This window comes from Xiphophorus hellerii, chromosome 1 (genome assembly GCF_003331165.1).
Source record: "Xiphophorus hellerii strain 12219 chromosome 1, Xiphophorus_hellerii-4.1, whole genome shotgun sequence".
In the NCBI taxonomy this organism is placed as follows: Eukaryota; Metazoa; Chordata; class Actinopteri; order Cyprinodontiformes; family Poeciliidae; genus Xiphophorus; species Xiphophorus hellerii.
The window spans coordinates 903434-922670 of NC_045672.1; the positions used below are offsets into that span (position 1 = coordinate 903434).

The following is a 19237-nucleotide window of genomic DNA, read 5'->3' on the forward strand; positions in this document are numbered from 1 at the left end:
GCCTTAACATGGCATAAAATAGTTTTTTTTTAGTGACTTTCCACATCTCTGTGCTTACTCTGACTTCATTTCCACCTCACTTATGCTGAAACAATCAAACTTTGAGTCCTTTTTTCTTCAGTAACAACTTCCAGACCCAAGAATGTTGTTTCTGCCACATTCTTACATGTTGACTTATCGGAAAAAAGTTTTGGTTTTTTTTTCTTTTTTTGTACATCTCAGTTACAATTCATTGGTTGATCGCCAGCTGATTGTGTCTTGTTACTGTTATTCTGCTCTATACCTTGAAACACAGCTGAAGTTTCTGGAACTTGCTACTGTGCTATTCTTTAATGTTCTTGTAATGTCCACATCCATTACAAATCTTTTAACAGCATGACTAAATATGACAGAACCTACATCAAAACTCTAATAGTTGCATCTTTTTTCAGATGCAACTTCATCAGATTTTAATTTTTTCTAGAAGCCTATAATACTTACCATAACACTGATGGTAAAAGCCTCTTTGGAGAGCACCATTAACGTTTAAAGTCCACCGAAAAACTGGAGCCACCAATTTACAGCAACCCAACCCTCAATATTCCTTGACATTGCTCCCTTTATGGTGATAAAGTTTATCACCATGGTAACTGCCTCTTGTACTTGCTCCCTGCACTACTGCCAAATTACAGATTTTGCTAAAGGGGGCTCACATATTTGGAAAACCCCTTAAAATGCAGTAATTTTTGTCACTTTTAGAATATGTTGTCACAGCTCTAGTATTCTTCTATGTTCATTTTTGCCTATGGGATAAAAGTTGTGTTTTACTTAGGATTTCATTGAACATGTTGCTTAAAACTGATTTCTGGTTTTATAAAGGGAGCACTTGCTGTAAGAAATTCCTTCTAGATCGTAAACAATAAAATGGTGTTTTGCTCTTCAAGTAGAAACCTCAGCGGTATTTAACTAGACGGTACAACATGTGTGGTCTCTCTTTCCTGTATTTGGGTCATGTGTTTTAGGACCTTTGGGCAGGATGTCAGCTTCTGACCTTGGCAGAGCACAAATCACTTCTGGGTTAATCACAGGGTAAAATGTTTCACATGTAAATGAGACCTTGTGTCGTGTTTCTTTTAAAAAATATCTTTATTTTTCCATCACATTAAACGGCATCATTCAAAACCTGTACACATTTTACAAATTACATATTTCCATCATGACATTTCATCAGACACTACTTATTGGAAATACCTTTTGTCGTAGGTCATATCCCATCAACAATTCACAAACACTATTCTTTAAATCTTTAAATATGCCCTACAAATGCCCCATGACCTCCACTATAACCAATATTAACTAAAACCTAACGTAGTGCTTTCATGAATTTGAGAGAACTGATTAAAATCCAGTCGCCCATAAGGGACAGTGGTTTAAAATGGCACATTTAGTGCTTAAAAAAAACTAAAATGTTACTAATGAATGCAAACCCCGCCCCCCCTGACAATTTACAAACACAAAATTGTTTGACTGTAAAAACAGGCCATCAAAAACTTATTACTCGCTTTGCTCTTAAGTTGAAAACACAATTTGGTCGTAAAAGCGTTGAGAGATTTATGATCTTGAGCCGGTAGACACAGCTGAGGCTTAGGGTTGGAAACCCACCGGCCGTACCTTCATCTCCACTCTCTTCAGGGAGTAGTTGGGGCCGTGCCAGGCGTACCAAGTGATCCCGTCAGTGCCCTTTGTGTGCTCACCGTAACGATAAAGAACACCGTTCAGGTTGGAGTCGGTGCAGCAGTTGTACCAGTAACCACCTAGGAGCAGCGGAGGGAAATGAATCAGGATCTGCCTATGTTTTATCCACCTGTAATTACCTTTCTGGAAGCTTTGGCTACGTCAGTGCCAGTAGATCACCTTTGCGCAGGGCAGCGCAGTCATCCACGCATTTGTCGTTGTCCTTGTTCATGGTGCTGAAGTTGGTGTTGTTGTGGTAGCGTAGGGAGTCTCCGGCGTTCCCGCTGTAGTTGGCGATGAAGAGCTTGTAGCTGTTGAGTTCATTGCCCACAGTAAAAAAGCCGTACTCAGCATAGCGTGTCTGTCCCTCCCAGTCCTGCGTTTAAACACATATACAGTGATTTAGTCAGGAAGGGTTGTAAAAACAGAGGTTATTGGCTCTCCATCTCTGCAATTAGTAAGATTTATTACTAATTTTTATACTCAAACAGAAGTAATATGGTTCTGTCTGCTTGCTTTTGGCTATGAAATGGTTCATGCTCGACAAAAGTTCCAACACTTACCTCCAGCTCGATCCGCAGTGTGCTGGGTTGCCTCGTTAGGCGGAAGATGTGGTCGTTGCCCAGCCAGAAGTCTCCGCGGATGGATCCAAAGCCGTTTTTGTACTGCTTCCAGTCTCGGTTGAAGGAAGTCAGGCCAATTTTGCGCCGCTGAATCAGAGTCCAACCCCCTCCGTTTGTCTCCATATCGCAGAAGACCTGAAACAGAAGAGCGTTTGTTTTCCTGCATCGCTACTGAATGCTAAGTGGAAAACTAACTGCTCTGAACTCAAACCGTGGACTTACACTGAGCTCAGGTGCACCCAGAAACTCGTCTTTAGGGAGCTTGTACTCGCCAGAGATCTTGTAGCTTTTTCCATAAAGGGATGCGCAGTCATATATGGCATCTGGAAAAGAAGGACATTAAGTTATTCTAAAAGCATATGCAGTTTCATGAGCAGATTTCAGAAAAGGGGTTCCTATAAATTCAGCTTTATGGTTGTCTGAGTGACTTTACAGATGCAAAAATGGCTTTTTAGCTCTCATCAAAAACAAAACAAATGGAATGAATCTGGACTATGTGCTACATGCTTTTTGTAGGTTCCTCTTTCATGGTATGGTGATGTAATTAAAAGCTTTATGAGGCCGATATGAGCTTTATAGCTGTTGAGAACTGAGGAACCCCATCAACATTTTCTAATCTGTGCATCACTTCCTATCCTGCTCTCCAATCCCAGATTGACTCAAGCTTTAGAAAGGCCTTTCTGTTCTCTCCTCCTTTTATCATACATGTGGCTCCATTAGACCACACAGCAAAAGTACCAGAAACAACAGAAGGCCCAATTACTGTTTTGATTGGTTGGGTTGAGTCTCTGAGTGCATACGGCTGTGTGGGAGCTATGCATGCAGACGAGACTCTGTATTTTCCAAATTAATGCTTTATCCTGCTGCTGTGCAGCTTGCCGTGTGCACTGTAATCTACCTGACTACAGATTCACAGCGGCTCACGGGGCCCACAAAGCACAGATGATTACAGTACTTTGCAGCTGAAGTAAATGCATTTCAGTGGAGAGATGGATATTTTTCAAAAAATGTGCTACTTACTAATAAATAAAAACTCAACAGGATAACTTGAGTAGAGATTTACCAATCAATCCTTTAGAAATCAGTATGGGTAATTTTTTCTTGATTTGCTCTAATTGATGTTCAAGATCTTAAATACTGCAAAATCAGACTTTACTTCCCCTACTCATTTAAGAAGCAACACTAAGAACTCCTCTAGTTTAGTCTATCAACCATCAACTTTGGTGCACTTTTTTGAGATTAGTTAAGATCAGGAAGATGATCTTGGATTTTTTTTAATTCCGTGTTTTCAAAACTTTTACCTTAAAAGAATCTGCAACATTTCTAGTCTCTTTTATTTGTCATAGATGAAATTGCAGTTGGTTAGAGTTGGATTCAGGAGCTCAGAACTCAAAGAAAACCAGAAACCAGTATTGGCCAGGTCAGACATGATCCGTGCACCTGTAGTTTTTAAAATTTGTGTTTTTTCTTCCGTATTTCTAGACCATGCATGAAAGATTTAACAACAGCTGTCCAACAACAGTCTGAAGAAGTGACGGGTTAAGCTGAACTGTAAACAGTGGTAATTTTCTCCACATGTGGCCAATTTTCACCTTTCTCGAGTGGTTAAAAATCACAGAAATATGCCTCAAGTTGATACAAACAAGTGCTACTCATATAAAATTCCAGCTAAAACATGACACCCTCTTTTCACCTGAGGAAGTCTGGGTTGCCGACTGCAGAGTCTGGAGCTGCATGATCTCCACGCGGTTGTTGATCTCTGAGTACTTGCTCTCTGCCTCGGTGACCCGGCCCTCCAGCTGGTGGTCCTGCTTGTCCAGCTCCATGATTTGCCTCACGACGTTCATCATGTCTGTCTTCTGCTTGCGGCCCAACTCCTCAAGCAGACTGGTCAGGTTGGCCACCTGGACCTTGAGCGAGCGCACCTCATCGCAGCACTGAACCTTGGGGGGTTTGGACGGAGCCGGCTTCTTCTTGGGGTTCTGGGCGCCGGTCCTTAGCAGAAGCAGTGTGACGCCTAAAGCTAGGATGCTCAGATTGATTTTAGTCATGTCTAGATATGTTAATCCTTTTGGACTTAATGCTTTTAAAAAATTTTTTTAAAGAGCTTCTGTTTCTGAAAGAAGTCAAAAGGCAACGTTTTAGTGCTGCTAACCAAGGCTCTGTCCTGTTTCTCTCAAGTCCTGCTCTGAATCAGCAACTTAAATATTCTGCTTGTAGGCCCTCCCCCTCCTTACTGGTGTGCACCAGTCCTTATGCTGACCCATGTGGGTGGAGGACCTTTTTTTTATTATTATTTTTTCAACCCCTTCTCTCCTATACGTCACCTCCCTCCCCCCAAACTTTCACCCATGCTGTACGGGAATTGCCCACACATCCGTTCTCTTTGTTCAGTGTAAGCTTTCTGAGTAGTAATGACTATTTTCGCCATGTTGCTGGGATATTATAATAGCCTACTGTCTGAACTTGCAGCATTTTTTTTCTCAGTGATTTGAAACGTTTAACCTTACAGAGAATTATTAAAAGAAACTCAAATGTGACTTGGGCATCATGAATTGTTGGTTTGTGGAGAGGAACAGCTGCAGGTAATTTCCCTGCCTGTTGTCACACTTAACCTATCATTTAATGACATATTTGATGTTATCCTGAGGGCTAACCATTTTTCTGGTCTTCATTACTAAAAAACCGTGTGAAGTCTCTAAGTGCTCTTAATTATCGGCTTTGGGTTTGGTGAGGGTCGTGTTTTCTAGCAGATGTTTGTGACCACATGTTATTTCATTAAACCATGTTTATTTAATTCATTTGCAGTTTAAAATCAATATTTCACATTGATATAAAGTTTTGAATGAAATGAAATAGAAAAACAATCTACCCCCTTTCTCAAAAGTCAGTTTACTATACTATAAGTAACTAAGCATCAATCAACCATCCACCTTTAAACAGAAAACAGGCAATGTATTAAAAATACTATACATATATATTATCTTTTCAATGATGCAGCACTTAGACAGTATGCTTCATTGTGCCATGATAAAATGTAATATTTTATTATTTTCTTAAAAATTAAAACTGATCTTCTCTCTTTAGTTTGTTTATACAGATTTTTCCATAAGCAGATACACAACGTTCCATTTGTTTAGTTTTGACTTTGGTTTTTTTTATTATTAAACTTCTAGGAAACAATCATTTAAGTTGTTGGAATGTCTTCAAAGGAAAGTGAACCAGGTAATCTCCCTTTAGTTGTTAAAATTCACAGTTTTGCCTTTTTGTATGAAGTTTGACTGCTTACCCACATTACGTTATGACAATTGGGAAAGAAAAAATTAAAACCTCTTTAATTTTCCTTCACATCTTTTACTCCATTTGAAATCTCTTTTAATGAGGAAGTAAATATTTGGGTGATGGCAAGTAGACCTAAACATAAACATATTAACTGACTGTAATGTCTTTAAGATTTAAAATGTATTAAAATTTAGATACTTACAGGTGATACTGTCAGTGTTGATGTATTGAAGCTGGACTCTTACATACAGTTTGTATTTACATTCCTTCAGATCTAAGAAAAGTTCTTCAGACAGAGTGTACTATATATGTATGTATATGTGTACTATATGCATTAATTTGCAGATACTGTTTGCATTTTATTAAGATGTGAAGTAATGTAATTATTTGACCTGCTGGGATTAGCCACTATTAGCTTTAAATAAACGTGCTTTGAAGAGGTCTTCTCAGTAGGGGAGGAAGCATAATGGAGTAATTATTGAAGCCCTGTGTTTAAAAATTTATTTTTTAAAAATTGCTCACTTGATGATTTTGAGCATCAAGTGAGCTTGATGATTTTGAAAATCATGATTTTGAGAAATCATGATTTCACTGTATGATTTTTGCAATTGCCAGTAGGAGTTATATTTGCTAACACTTGTGTTTGGACAGAATACAAAGCAGCGCTGAAAACAAAGCATGTTGTTTCTGCTGTTTCAACCTCCACATCCCCAGCTTACCTTGTTATTTAAGATTAATAACAATGTTTGTAAAATTACTACCTCTTGAGTTTTTTCTCTTAAAAGTCTCTACTGTGCCTTTCACTGAGTGTTGGAAGAAAAAACACCTTCATGCTTTCTTAAGTTTTCTTTTCTTCTCATCCCACCTTCTCTGACATGCCCAAAGTTATTCTCTTTGGTTTGATGGTGCAGTTAAAATTAATTCATAGCTATTTATTCATAACAACAAAGGGCTATGATTGTATTGTGGCAGAAAATGCATCTTTATCTTATAGTTTCTTTTTCTACCATTAAACTTACGTTTTCTTTTTTGTCATTTAGTAGATTCTGAATATGATCTTAAATGTTAGGCTTCAGATGTGGTCCGTTAAATAAACTGTCAAAAGCTACAACATCTTGAGAGAATGGGGGGTAAAAATAGTGCTTTGTAACATGAAAGGGACATCTGGTTGATACCAGGTTGTCATTTATTGTCCAAATGTTTTATGAAGCATTACATAAGCAGAAACCTCATGTTTCTAACATCAGAATGCTTTATTTGTGTCTCTGTCTTCTAACACTTTGATAGAAAGAAACAATGATTATACACCAAACATCCATAATGCATCAAATTTGTATCATGGAAACTACTTCAAGAGGACAAAATAATGACTCTTCATTTTCCTAAGGATTACAAAACAAGTGTGCTTCCATTGTGTTGACGTCTCACAGAATTGGCAGTAAATATTTGGATGTGGTCTCCTTCTTTTTCCAAGACTCTGTGTTCCCTAAATGTTGCTGGCCACTTTTTTTTTTTTTTTTTTACAAAGGGTCACTGGTGTTTCATTTTCTCCTTTTTTCCTTACTGTTTTTTTTTCACTTTTAAAAACTTAAGTCCATTTAGCTTCTCGTTTACTTATAAAGATGCATGTATTCATTTTCTGTAGCCAGTAATTTTAGAATTGGTTAGATGCTAAACTTTACAGATTTCTACCCAAAAACACTATAATGTATTTTGTGCCAGCAGGTGGCAACAATGTGGATTATTAGCAAAATTCAAAATTCAGAAGAAAATCGTGGGCATGGTTCAAGCAGCGCTTGGCAAAAAAATCTACCAAAACAACACTTTTTTTCAGTCTTTAGCTTCTTCTTTTCAGCATTAGAGGTTTATTGTAGAGAGAAACAGAGTGAATGGACAGTGTGTATTTATATATATATATATATATATATATATATATATATATATATATATATATATATATATATATATATATATATACAGTACAGACCAAAAGTTTGGACACACTTTCTCATTGAATTCAATGAGAAGGTGTGTCCAAACTTTTGGTCTGTATTGAGTACAGACCAAAAGTTTGGACACACAGTTGTGTCCAAACTTTTGGTCTGTACTGTATATATATATATATATATATATATATATATATACAATCAGAAATTTGCATCTGGCATTACAGCATCACTGTTGCAAACTCCTCAGTTGGCAACTGAAATGGCAGTAATTTTTTCAGTGATACCATGATCTAATTTGCATATTTATAATTTGTACGCAACTGTAAACCTCAAAGTATAAAAGATGACTAACAACGAAGGAACAATAAGTGAGCATAAAACATGCCAAATTAAGAATAACAATAAACTTTATCAGTTCAAACATTTAAATTTGTTTTTAGGTCTATAGCTAGTTTTTAAGGCTATGATCTGCTCAAAGACCTGTAATAAGGTATAGTATAAAGCCTAAAACTATTTAAAAAATGGTTTTACAATCAATGTAATCATTTGTGTTTATGAAGTGATTTATTTTAAACGAACATCACACAGTGACTATGACTTCATAGAGTCATAGAGCAATTCATTTTTCTGGTGCTTTTGACGTGGAGGACGGGAGACTGGGAAGAAACTGAAGTATAAGGACTGGACAGCTTATGAGTGCTTTGCTAGTTGTAAGAAAAGAAGTTGCAAGAGAGATCGGAAAACTATTTACATTATGCAACAATGTAAATGGTGGTAAACCGTTGCCAGTAGGTGGAAAAAACAGTGTGGGCATTTTGAGCAGGTTCTTCTGGAACCATCCTGTTTTCTTTTATGAGATCATGTAAAATGGTGACAGAAACAGAACAATTTAAGATACTGTATAACTAAAAAAAGCTTCTATTTTATTGACACCTAGCCAATAAATAAAATGGCTGATATCCATCAAGCTTTTTCACACCAATTCACTAAATTCGAATATTTAAAAAAAACCTCATTTATTTCAGGAACTTTATCTCTAACGTAAACAAAATATAGATTCCTTACACACAGATAAATATTTGACAACCTTTATTTCTGTGAATTATGATGGTTTTCCTCTTAGTGGCCATGAAAACACAACATTTGAAATTAGAATATTACACAAGACCAATAAAAAATAGGTAATACTGAAATATGGTCTTAATGAAAATTATGTTTATCACCTTCTTGAGGGGTGTTATTTTCAAAAGGTATCTTTAATCTGAGAAACAGAAAATAGGAGGGCTCTGCTTCATATTTGAATTTAGTTAATATGACTATCCATTGATCTCAAGGTATTCCTATAATTCTTAACCTTAAGGCGTTTATGTGTGTCAGTGCTTCTTGGTAAACTGAAGATCATTTTCCTTCCTGGATTCTCTTATGACTGTACCTTCTGTTTGAGTCACATCCGACTGCCAGCAGTTCTCTCCGGAGGGATTCCTTTGCCTGGACTCTGTCATTTAGTATTAGTTCAGTTCCAGTTACTGACACCTTTTATGTCAAGCACATTTTTTTTTTGTCCTTGCAACAGCATCTTAATCACGATTCCCTCTATGCTCAAGTTCCATCATGGTCTGTATGAAGAGTATAAGGCTCTTGCTGTAGGTAGACCTGCAACTTTCACCAAACCTCCATTGTTAAAATTACTTCCTCAAAAACACTAGACATTTTCCATCGCATAAGTTTTTTCCTTTGCCCGTAAAGCAGAGCTGTTGCTCATGCTTTGATAATTACAGCTGTCATCTATTTTGTGTGAACAGACTAAAAGTATGTAAATGTAATGTGGCTAAAAGCACTTTTGTGTCCCAAAATACTCTGGGGAAAAACATTTTTCAGTCAGAGAGTACAGGAGCCAAGCTCTCAGCAGAGAAGTAAATTATGTCTGGTGAGGTCAAGCCCGAGCCAATCAGAAAAGCTTGGATTATATCCTGTGGAGTGAAAAAAAATATTTCTGCTTTCTAACTACACCTAACTGTTCCAAGGTAATCCAAAAAATAACAATGAACATAAGAAGCAGTCTTTAACCATTCCCCTCAATCAGAAAATAATTATGGAGTTCAGCTTTACTAACCACACCCGAGACTTTTGGGGATATATTCTTTTGATTGACTGAAAGCAAGTGGAACTTTTTTGAAATAATTGAATTTGTTAGCCCAATAACACCATACCATGTTGGTAGCATGATGACAGCATGATGGTATCATGGTGTCATCATGTTGGTAGCGTGATGGTATGTCGGTAGAATGATTGTAGCTTGATGGTAGCATGTTGGTAACTTGATGGTATTGTGTTGACAGTGATGTCAGTAACGGGCCAGTTACTGACATCAGGCCACTTTTTTCAGTAACTAATCTAACGCGTTACTATATCAAAACTAGTAATCAGATTGAAATTACTTACCCAAATGACTGTGCGTTACTATTTGTCTTTTGTAATGTAATGTTATTTTCTCTACACGCCGTTTCTATGCGACAGCAGCAGCTAATCACTTTGACAAAAATGTAAACAATGGAGGGAGGAGAGAAATGTGCATTTTGTTGCTGAAAAACCAGACACTATTTTGAGTTTTTGTCGTCAAGTCCGATTATTATAAGCAGTTTTGGGCTTGTTTTTTCTAAAGTTGCTTGCAAATTTAATGAGTCGCAGGTTGCGCTTTTTTGGGCTTGATTTTGAACATGAAAATTGAAATAAGCAGGGTTTTGAAATAAGCAGAGACACATAATGAGCCCCAGAATTTGTCTGACATACAGAAAGTTTTAGTCAGGCTCTCCCTGTCCATCATTTCCCGGATGATCCGTCCCGCTGTGTCTTTGTTAATGTTAAGTTAAATGTATTTGCTGTGAATGATCGAGCTTTGAGTTGCCCTCCGGAAAACTGCAAACATCGAGACTAATCTGCACAGAGTATTAAACGTGAAAACAGCCATGAATGAACGTGTCCGTAGAGGTGAGCAACTAAGCGCCATTATAATCATTAATATTAAGGAAAGTGTCACAAATCTGTGCAGCGGGCCATCCGAGTTATAGAGCTGCAGGAGGAGCACTGTGCGCTGACAGCAAACGCAGGGCTGTAACACAGAACCTGGAGGCTGAGGCATGGAGGGGGGAACTCTAAAATCCTATTTAGTGTTTTCCAGACAATGGTGAAACACACAAAAACACGCAAAAATTACTAAAGTTTTTTTTTGTGCTCTTGATAACAACTAAACAATCTTCCATTCAGTTCAACCTTATAAGTGGAGACACATAGTTGATATTACCATCATACAGTAACTTGCAATTAAGTATTGGCAAAGCTCAATGTAATTTTCACAGGTGGTGGAACATTATTGTCAACAGCTGCTGAAAGTAACTAAAAAATAACTTTTAATGTAACAAAGCACTGAATCAGTCACTTAGTTACTTTCCAAATCAAGTAATCAGTAATCTAACAAAGTTACTTTTTCAAGGAGTAATCAGTAATCCGATTAAAGTTACTTTTTCAAGGAGTAATCAGTAATGCGATTAAAGTTACTTTTTCAAAGTAACTATGCCATCACTGCATGTTGGTAGCATGATGTTAGCATGTTGGTATCATGTTTGTAGCATATTGGTAGCATAATGTTAGCGTGATGGTAGCTTGATGACAGCATGTTGGCAGTATGTTGGTAGCATGAATGTACATGATGGCAGCATGATGGCCATCATCCCTGTCCATCATTTCCCGGATGATCCGTCCCGCTGTGTCTTTGTTAATGTTAAGTTAACAAACATTAACAAATTATGTTAACATCATGATAGCATGATGTTACCATCATACTATCATGTTGGTAGTATGATGGTAACATGATTGTACTATGATGGCAGCATGTTGGTAACATGATAGTAGCATGATGATAGCATGTTGGTAGCATGATGATACCTACCTGAACAAGGCAGGAAGTTGTTGTACATCAGTTTGTGCCATGACACAACCTTTAACTGGCCGTTCAATCTTGAGATTTTTTTTAAAAGGTACCCTCACTTCATACAGTGAACAGCTATAAATCCTGTAAGTCCAGTGGGCATCTAAAGCTGTTGGATGTAATGACAGTGTATGAGCTATAATGGTAAAATGGTAACTCTGCTGTAAACGTTCGGGCTAGAAGGTTATTTACAATTTTCTCATCTGGAAAGTCATCGAGAGTGGAAAATAACATGTAGTGCTACGTTTATAAGGCATTATAAAATCATCATTCACCTTGGACTTGGACACTGGAGGCAATCAGCCAAATTGCTGTAAAGTTTCAAAATAATACCCTAAGCAGTCTTCAGTATCCCTGTTAAAGCTGGTCACGTTTAGAGGTAAAATAAACTGTTCCATACTGTCAGTAATGAGGGCCATGGTATGTGGTGGTGTATCCTCCAGTTTTAAGAGTGGTAGACTTCAGACACTGCAAGGCCATCCAGAAGTCTGGTCGTCTAAGCCAGGCATGGCTGCCAGCTGTTGTCTGTTGTCCTGTACTGAATACTCAAGTTGTTCCTGTCCATGTGCCATCCTATAAACCCCAAAAGCTGGGACAAACAACAGTACAGAGTAAGAGGACTGACTCAGTGCTCTCCTTTGTGAATAGCTTTCTGGTGTAAGCGCCGCTGCCCTTTAACTTTGCCTCGGAGAGAGATTTCGTGACTCTGAGACATTAACCGGTTGGAACAAAAGCCACTTGTGCCAACATTTAGAGGGTTCTGTTTGATCTTTTTTCAATTTTGTTGCCAGTTAATTTTGTTTGGCTTTGGATATAGGAATAACTGTAATTTTGTCTTGTGTCTTTATGCATTTAGAATGACTTTCATTTGGTTTCAAGATACATACAGTAAATGCAGCTTTCAGTCACTATCCAATTTGTAAAGAATAAGTTAGTGTCTGCTGTTTTTTTCCATCTTTCAAGGCAAAAATCAGCAGACATGGCTCTATGAAACAAACGTATCAATGATACTCTACATCTGTTTTCAAAATGTGATGTTTAAAGCTTCAGTTTGTGCATCTGTTTCACCATAGCAATAACAGCATTCCAACGAGGTGAACGTTGGGTCTTTTTTCCTTCTTGAACTGCTGGAGACTTTTTGTTCTGCTGACCTTTTGACCGGAAGGTGAAGCTCCCTGGAGGTGCCTGTTAGAGCAGAGTCCCAATGTGCTTATAGTTTATTGTTCACACGCATACAATAACTTGGTCCATGTCTCAGGAGCTTCTTAACATGTCTGCTTTTCCCCCACAAGTCTAATTTTCACAGGTGCTACTTTTGCTGTTTTATTTTCTTTTACTTCCTCTTTTTGTTCTCACTCTTTATATCCCAAACCTGTAACCAGTCCAGAACAATGCAGAAATGCCTTGTAAAGGTGTTGACTGGAGCTAGTAAGAAAGTATGATTACCCACAGTAGAACAAATTCATACATGTCGACTCACAAAGGAAGTGTCATAAGTTGCGGTTAGAGGTGGTGAGGTAGACGCGGTGGACCCAAGTTTGTAGAACGAATTATGATTTTATTGAGGAAGTGTACAGAGAATCCAGGCAGCACAGGTGAGCGATGAGACAAGGCAAACTCATACACTGGCAGCATTGGTGGTACTAAACAAAAGCACAACACAGTGGTAAAGACACGACCAGGATCCGACAGAGAGCAGGGGACACAGGTGGGATTAAATACACAGGGAAGGTAATCAGGGAAAACAGGACACAGCTGGGATCAATCAAGGGGTGGACAAGATGACACAGGAACTAAATAAACACACAGAAAACCCAAATCGTCACAGTACAGCCCCCTCAAGGGCAGCTTCAAGATGCCCAAAACAAAAACAACCCAACCAGGGTGGGCAGATGGACGCCAGACAGAGTGTCAGAGTCCAAACAAACACAAAGAAAACAAACTCAGTCCACAACAAAAAACAACCCAACAACGGTGGGCGGAGGGGTACCTGACAGGGGGCCAGAGTCTACAGACAAGGAAACAAAAAAAAACAACCTCAGTCCAAAAGTAAACAAAACGGTCAGGACGGGGCCTGCCACAAAAATTCCAGCAGGTGGCGATGAAGGAGGCAGACCCATGGTGGCGGGTCCAGAGGCCGGCAACGGAGCAGGGGGCAAATCCCATGAAGAGGCGGAGGCAGTCTGCCCTGAGGCCGGCAGGATCCTCAGGGCCTCCACCTCTTTACCCATGAAGAGGTGGAGGCGGGTGGCCCTGAGACCGGCTAGACCCACGAAGATTCGGAGACAGGTGGCCCAAAGGCCAGCTGGGCCCACAAAGAGGCAGAGGTGGGCGGCCGGGTGGCACGGACCCACGTAGAGGCGGATGCTTGCAGCCGGGTGACTGCATGGACCCACAAGGAAGCAGCGGTGGTCCAGGTGAGTTAGCCGCTGGTTCTGGCAGCTCGGGCTCGTGGAGGCTATGCTCAGTGAGCTCGGGCAGGCTTGGATCGGGCTCTGGGAGAGCATACGGAGACTCGCTGGGGGTCTTGGACGGAGTCCTGAGGAACTCGGAAGGAGCACTTACTGCGGCTGGTGGCCCGCTTACTGGGGCTGGAGGTGCGGCTGGTCCTTGTGACACAGGGGTGATTGGAGCTGTGGAGGAGGAGCAGAAAACCAGGATATCTGGCTTAGGTGGCAGTGGGTTGAAAAATTTTAGCCATTGCCAAAGCTTTTTTTATCAAGTTAAATGGTATATAAATTCACTCAGTAGTCAGTAGGTCTTATTGTTGATAAATTTACTGCAGTCCTCTTCTGAAGCACTACAGAGCAGTAAAGAGACTATTTATTTATTGTATCGTAAATTTAGCTAATACTAAATACAATGTTTAATGGGTGTGTGGAAATTCAAAAGTGAATTTGACATGTACAGTACAGACCAAAGGTTTGGACACACCATCTCATTGAATTCAATGAGAAAGTGTGTCCAAACTTTTGGTCTGTACTGTATATACACTGCTCAAAAAAATAAAGGGAACACTCAAATAACACATCCTAGATCTGAATGAAAGAAATATTCTCATTGAATACTTTGTTCTGTACAAAGTTGAATGTGCTGACAACAAAATCACACAAAAATCATCAATGGAAATCAAATTTATTAACCAATGGAGGCCTGGATTTGGAGCCACACACAAAATTAAAGTGAAATAACACTACACGCTGATCCGACTTTAATGTAATGTCCTTAAAACAAGTCAAAATGAGGCTCAGTATTGTGTGTGGCTCTCCACGTGCCTGTATGACCTCCCTACAACGCCTGGGCATGCTCCTGATGAGGTGGCGGATGATCTCCTCAGGGATCTCCTCCCAGACCTGGACTAAAGCATCCGCCAACTCCTGGACAGTCTGTGGTGCAACGTGACGTTGGTGGATGGAGCGAGACATGATGTCCCAGATGTGCTCAATCGGATTCAGGTCTGGGGAACGGGCTTGCCAGTCCATAGCTTCAATGCCTTCATCTTGCAGGAACTGCTGACACACTCCAGCCACATGAGGTCTAGCATTGTCCTGCATTAGGAGGAACCCAGGGCCAACCGCACCAGCATATGGTCTCACAAGGGGTCTGAGGATCTCATCTCGGTACCTAATGGCAGTCAGGCTACCTCTGGTGAGCACATGGAGGGCTGTGCGGCCCTCCAAAGAAATGCCACCCCACACCATTACTGACCCACTGCCAAACCGGTCATGCTGAAGGATGTTGAAGGCAGCAGACCGCTCTCCACGGCGTCTCCAGACTCTGTCACGTCTGTCACATGTGCTCAGTGTGAACCTGCTTTCATCTGTGAAGAGCACAAGGCGCCAGTGGCGAATTTGCCAATCCTGGTGTTCTCTGGCAAATGCCAAGCGTCCTGCACGGTGTTGGGCTGTGAGCACAACCCCCATCTGTGGACGTCGGGCCCTCATACCATCCTCATGGAGTCGGTTTCTAACCGTTTGTGCAGACACATGCACATTTGTGGCCTGCTGGAGGTCATTTTGCAGGGCTCTGGCAGTGCTCCTCCTGTTCCTTCTTGCACAAAGGCGGAGGTAGCGGTCCTGCTGCTGGGTTGTTGCCCTCCTACGGCCTCCTCCACGTCTCCTGGTGTACTGGCCTGTCTCCTGGTAGCGCCTCCAGCCTCTGGACACTACGCTGACAGACACAGCAAACCTTGCCACAGCTTGCATTGATGTGCCATCCTGGATGAGCTGCACTACCTGAGTCACTTGTGTGGGTTGTGGAGTCCGTCTCATGCTACCACGAGTGTGAAAGCACCACCAACATTCAAAACTGACCAAAACATCAGCCAGACAGCATAGGTACTGAGAAGTGGTCTGTGGTCCCAACTGCAGAACCACTCCTTTATTGAGTGTGTCTTGCTAATTGCCAATAATTTCCACCTGTTAGTGAAATTGATTGTCAATCAGTGTTGCTTCCTAAGTGGACAGTTTGATTTCACAGAAGTTTGATTTACTTGGAGTTATATTGTGTTGTTTAAGTGTTCCCTTTATTTTTTTGAGCAGTGTAGAATCATACAGTATTCACTGTGCTACAAGATAATAAAATATCTCAATCGTACATCAACATATTTATGGGAGTACCCAGGGGAGCCGCCAGGAATCTTGGGCCCCATGACAAAAAATTACCCCCCCCCCCCCCCCCCCCCCCCCGCAGCTGCTGTTAAGTCTATTTTACCCATCAAAAGCGTCACAATTTTAAAGGCTTGCAACTGCCTTGCTTTCTTTTTCTCAATACTGATACTAGCACAATATTTACTGCTCATGAATTTGACATGAAACAGTCTGCATACAGTTTGCAAGTAGGTTGCTTAAATTTTTTCTATTAGTTTTAGATACTGAAATGTCTCTCCCCACGAGCAACAGTCATAGGCAAAATGCAAAATATACATGAAGCATTCCAGACTTCTCAAAAAATGCTATGTAGTTGTATTTTATTAAAGCTGCAATACATAACTTTAATAAAAAATGTTTTCTCCATATTTGTTAGAGCTGTCACCATGTTGTGCCAGTTTGTTATGAGACAGATAATCTGTGAAAACAATCAATCTCCTCCACCTCCTCCCTGAACTACTATTACTGGCTAAAGTAATGCAACATTCTGGCCAAAAACAACCAATCAGAGCCAGGAGGAGGATCTTAGTGCTGTCAAGCAACCTCATTCACTCACTACTAAATGTACTAATGGTAGAGAAACAACTTATTGTTATTGCTACCTACAGCACAGCACAGAGCAAGGGGATGGAGTGAGCATCCACACGAGATTGTGATTGACAGCAGTAAAACTCTTCTGCCTGTGATTGGTTGTTTCTAGATAGTACTGGGAGAAAGCAGATGAAATAATTTTTTCACAGATTATTTCTATACCATACTGTCACAACATAATGACAGTTTTAACATATATGTAAAGAAATATTTTTTATAAAAGTTACATACTGCAGCTTTAATTTCACTTAGGAGAGGACGGGTCAGGAGGGACGTGAGTTAGAGCTGCTGCAGACTGACTCATCTGTTAAGTGGTAAAAGGTACAGGGACAAGTTAAATATATAAATATGTTGGTAATTTTTTTTCTTCGTTCATAGAATGCTAGTGAAATGATGGCAAACAGTAGTCTGAAGCTGAGCTAATTATGCTAAATGGTTGATAATCTCACACAGTCTACCCACCACTTGTAATTTCAGTTTATCCCGAGTATTTCTCCTTTGTTCAGACTTCACTGAGCTTCTGTACTTGTGTTTTTGCCTCAGAAGAAACACAGTCTGAGAACTATCTTCTTCTTGCCTTCTCACATGTGACCTTGGTTGTTAACATTGATCAGAAGCTTGACAGCTACCAAGAGGAGATTGTTCATTGTCTCTAGTTGGTTTAAGGAGCCATTTGCTCCCTTTCTCTCCTACCATTCCCTTGGATATTAATATTAGCTCTGTCTGTGCTATATCAGCGAGTTTTTGCTCTTTCATCCAACCAGGTGTTTGACTTATAACCTCAAATAACCTTTTATCAACTTTTTCCCTGCTGACCTCAGGAGCTTGCCTGTATACTAGTGCTCTTCCCTGCGTTTTACAGATGTATTGGACTGGCCTGCGCATGGCTTTTTCATTTGAGGAAATATAATAGACTTGTGGTTAAAATGAGTGTGTGGAGGGTAAACTGGAGGGTTTACAGTTGGGAGTTCTGGTGTCTTGACAAACAATTTGCGACCCGATGAAGCAGCGTGACAAACATCAGAAGGCATTCTTGCTTTTTACAATAAGCCTCAGCGGGAAGACGAAACATTTATTTTGTGGTGTCAAAACGCATTGAGGCAGCTGTTAAGACGCGGTGGTTCTGCTATGAGTGTGTAACTGCTGTAGGTAGCTCTTCAGGAGCCTGAATTGATTCTACTGTCATCTGACTTTGAATTTATGCAACATTTGATTTTAAAGAGATGTTTGCTTTCATTCTCCTAGCCTAATACTGATCAAACTGCTCAAATGAAATCTGTAAGCCTGTTACAATAAGCAATAAATTCAAATTAGCTTTCCATGTGGACAACAATGTTTAAAGCTGGCATTTTGAGAAACGCTACAAACACAATTAGTTTGCACTTTCTGCCACTTTTGCCTGTTTTCCCTGTTTACACAACTTTGTAATCAATTTTAATTATTGTTGTTTTGTTTGTTTATTTTAGATATTTAACATATTTTCCAGTTCTGGTGTTAAATGCTTTTTAGAAATTAAATGATGTTTTAATCTGTCAGAGCAATAATTCATATTATTATTATTATTATTATTATTATTATTATTATATTAGTTGAAAATGGTATCAAAATGGAAATATTATTTTTAATCACAATAATCTCTGGGACAATTTACTGTCCAGCAGAAGAAGTTATGGCCTCAGGCCTTTTGGTCAGACTTTTTGTAAAATGACACTAATGTTATCAGATTATTTGCTCCATCTTGCAGCATCAACAACAAACTGCAGCAGCCAGAGGCGGCATCAGGAGTCCTAGAATATGCAATGAAACATTTTGGTGAACTGGTGAGTACATTTTTTTTCTCTTCTATATACAAAAGGCACCTGGAAGTTGGTTATGTTGCTAATGAAGCAAATATTCAGATGCATACAGTATATTATTTCATGATGAACAGAACTCAACATCTGGGATTTGGTTTTGTCACTGCTAACGGTTGCAAGAGTTCACACACGTTCGGACCACATTTCTCCTTTTACTGTTTTGACCTACAGTACATAAGCGTCCAGTGGTCTGCATTGGACATGTTTTGCTCTACATGTCTTCCTCATGTACATATTTGGACACAGAGATGGTAGATCTTTAGGGTTAGTTTCATTTTCCATGTGCTGCACATTATGAACACATTGTTGTTAATGTGCAGCATGTGGAAAAGCCATCTGCTGTATTAATCTGCAGCAAAGGGCAAGGAGAAGAAGGTTTTTTTCTTTAATTGACTGAGTGTTTGACTTCTCCTGCACTTTGCAAATATTTTAAGTGCCTCTTCAACTGGGTCTTTTTTAAAGCTTTGAAAGGATTTAAAGCTTTATCCCTGGGAATACAAACAGAACTTTTATCATAACAGTAATAGTTTGTCTACTATTAAAGTTAAATATTGAATATTTTCTCTTTCCCTCCAGGCAAGTGTTTTTT

At 39.6% G+C, this 19237-nt stretch overlaps 2 protein-coding genes across 3 annotated transcripts in view; one reads left to right on the plus strand and one right to left on the minus strand.

Annotated features, from left to right (window-relative positions):
• Positions 1-19237, plus strand: part of mtor (mechanistic target of rapamycin kinase) — a 168414-nt gene that overhangs the window by 70491 nt on the left and 78686 nt on the right. For both annotated transcript variants that reach the window (XM_032562658.1, XM_032562647.1), the window contains exon 29: positions 18537-18612. In XM_032562658.1, the coding sequence (XP_032418549.1) occupies positions 18537-18612 (76 nt within the window). The remainder of the gene's footprint in view (positions 1-18536; positions 18613-19237) is intronic.
• On the minus strand, positions 1102-4507 carry angptl7 (angiopoietin-like 7). The gene is made up of 5 exons (XM_032563058.1): positions 4030-4507; positions 2559-2659; positions 2277-2471; positions 1894-2089; positions 1102-1793 (listed from the first exon to the last, which is right to left on the minus strand). The coding sequence occupies exons 1-5, from the start codon at positions 4385-4387 to the stop codon at positions 1624-1626; spliced, it is 1020 nt and encodes a 339-aa protein (XP_032418949.1). The 5' UTR covers positions 4388-4507; the 3' UTR covers positions 1102-1623.

What these genes read in the sequence shown, in the direction of transcription:
- angptl7 (XM_032563058.1), bottom strand. Translation starts at nt 4,387, where the DNA reads ATGACTAAAATCAATCTGAGCATCCTAGCTTTAGGCGTCACACTGCTT. An exon ending in CACTGCGGATCGAGCTGGAG is followed by an intron (nt 2,090 to 2,276) that starts GTAAGTGTTGGA and finishes GTTTAAACGCAG; the next exon opens with GACTGGGAGGGACAGACACG. An exon ending in CTGCGCTGCCCTGCGCAAAG is followed by an intron (nt 1,794 to 1,893) that starts GTGATCTACTGG and finishes CGCTGCTCCTAG; the next exon opens with GTGGTTACTGGTACAACTGC.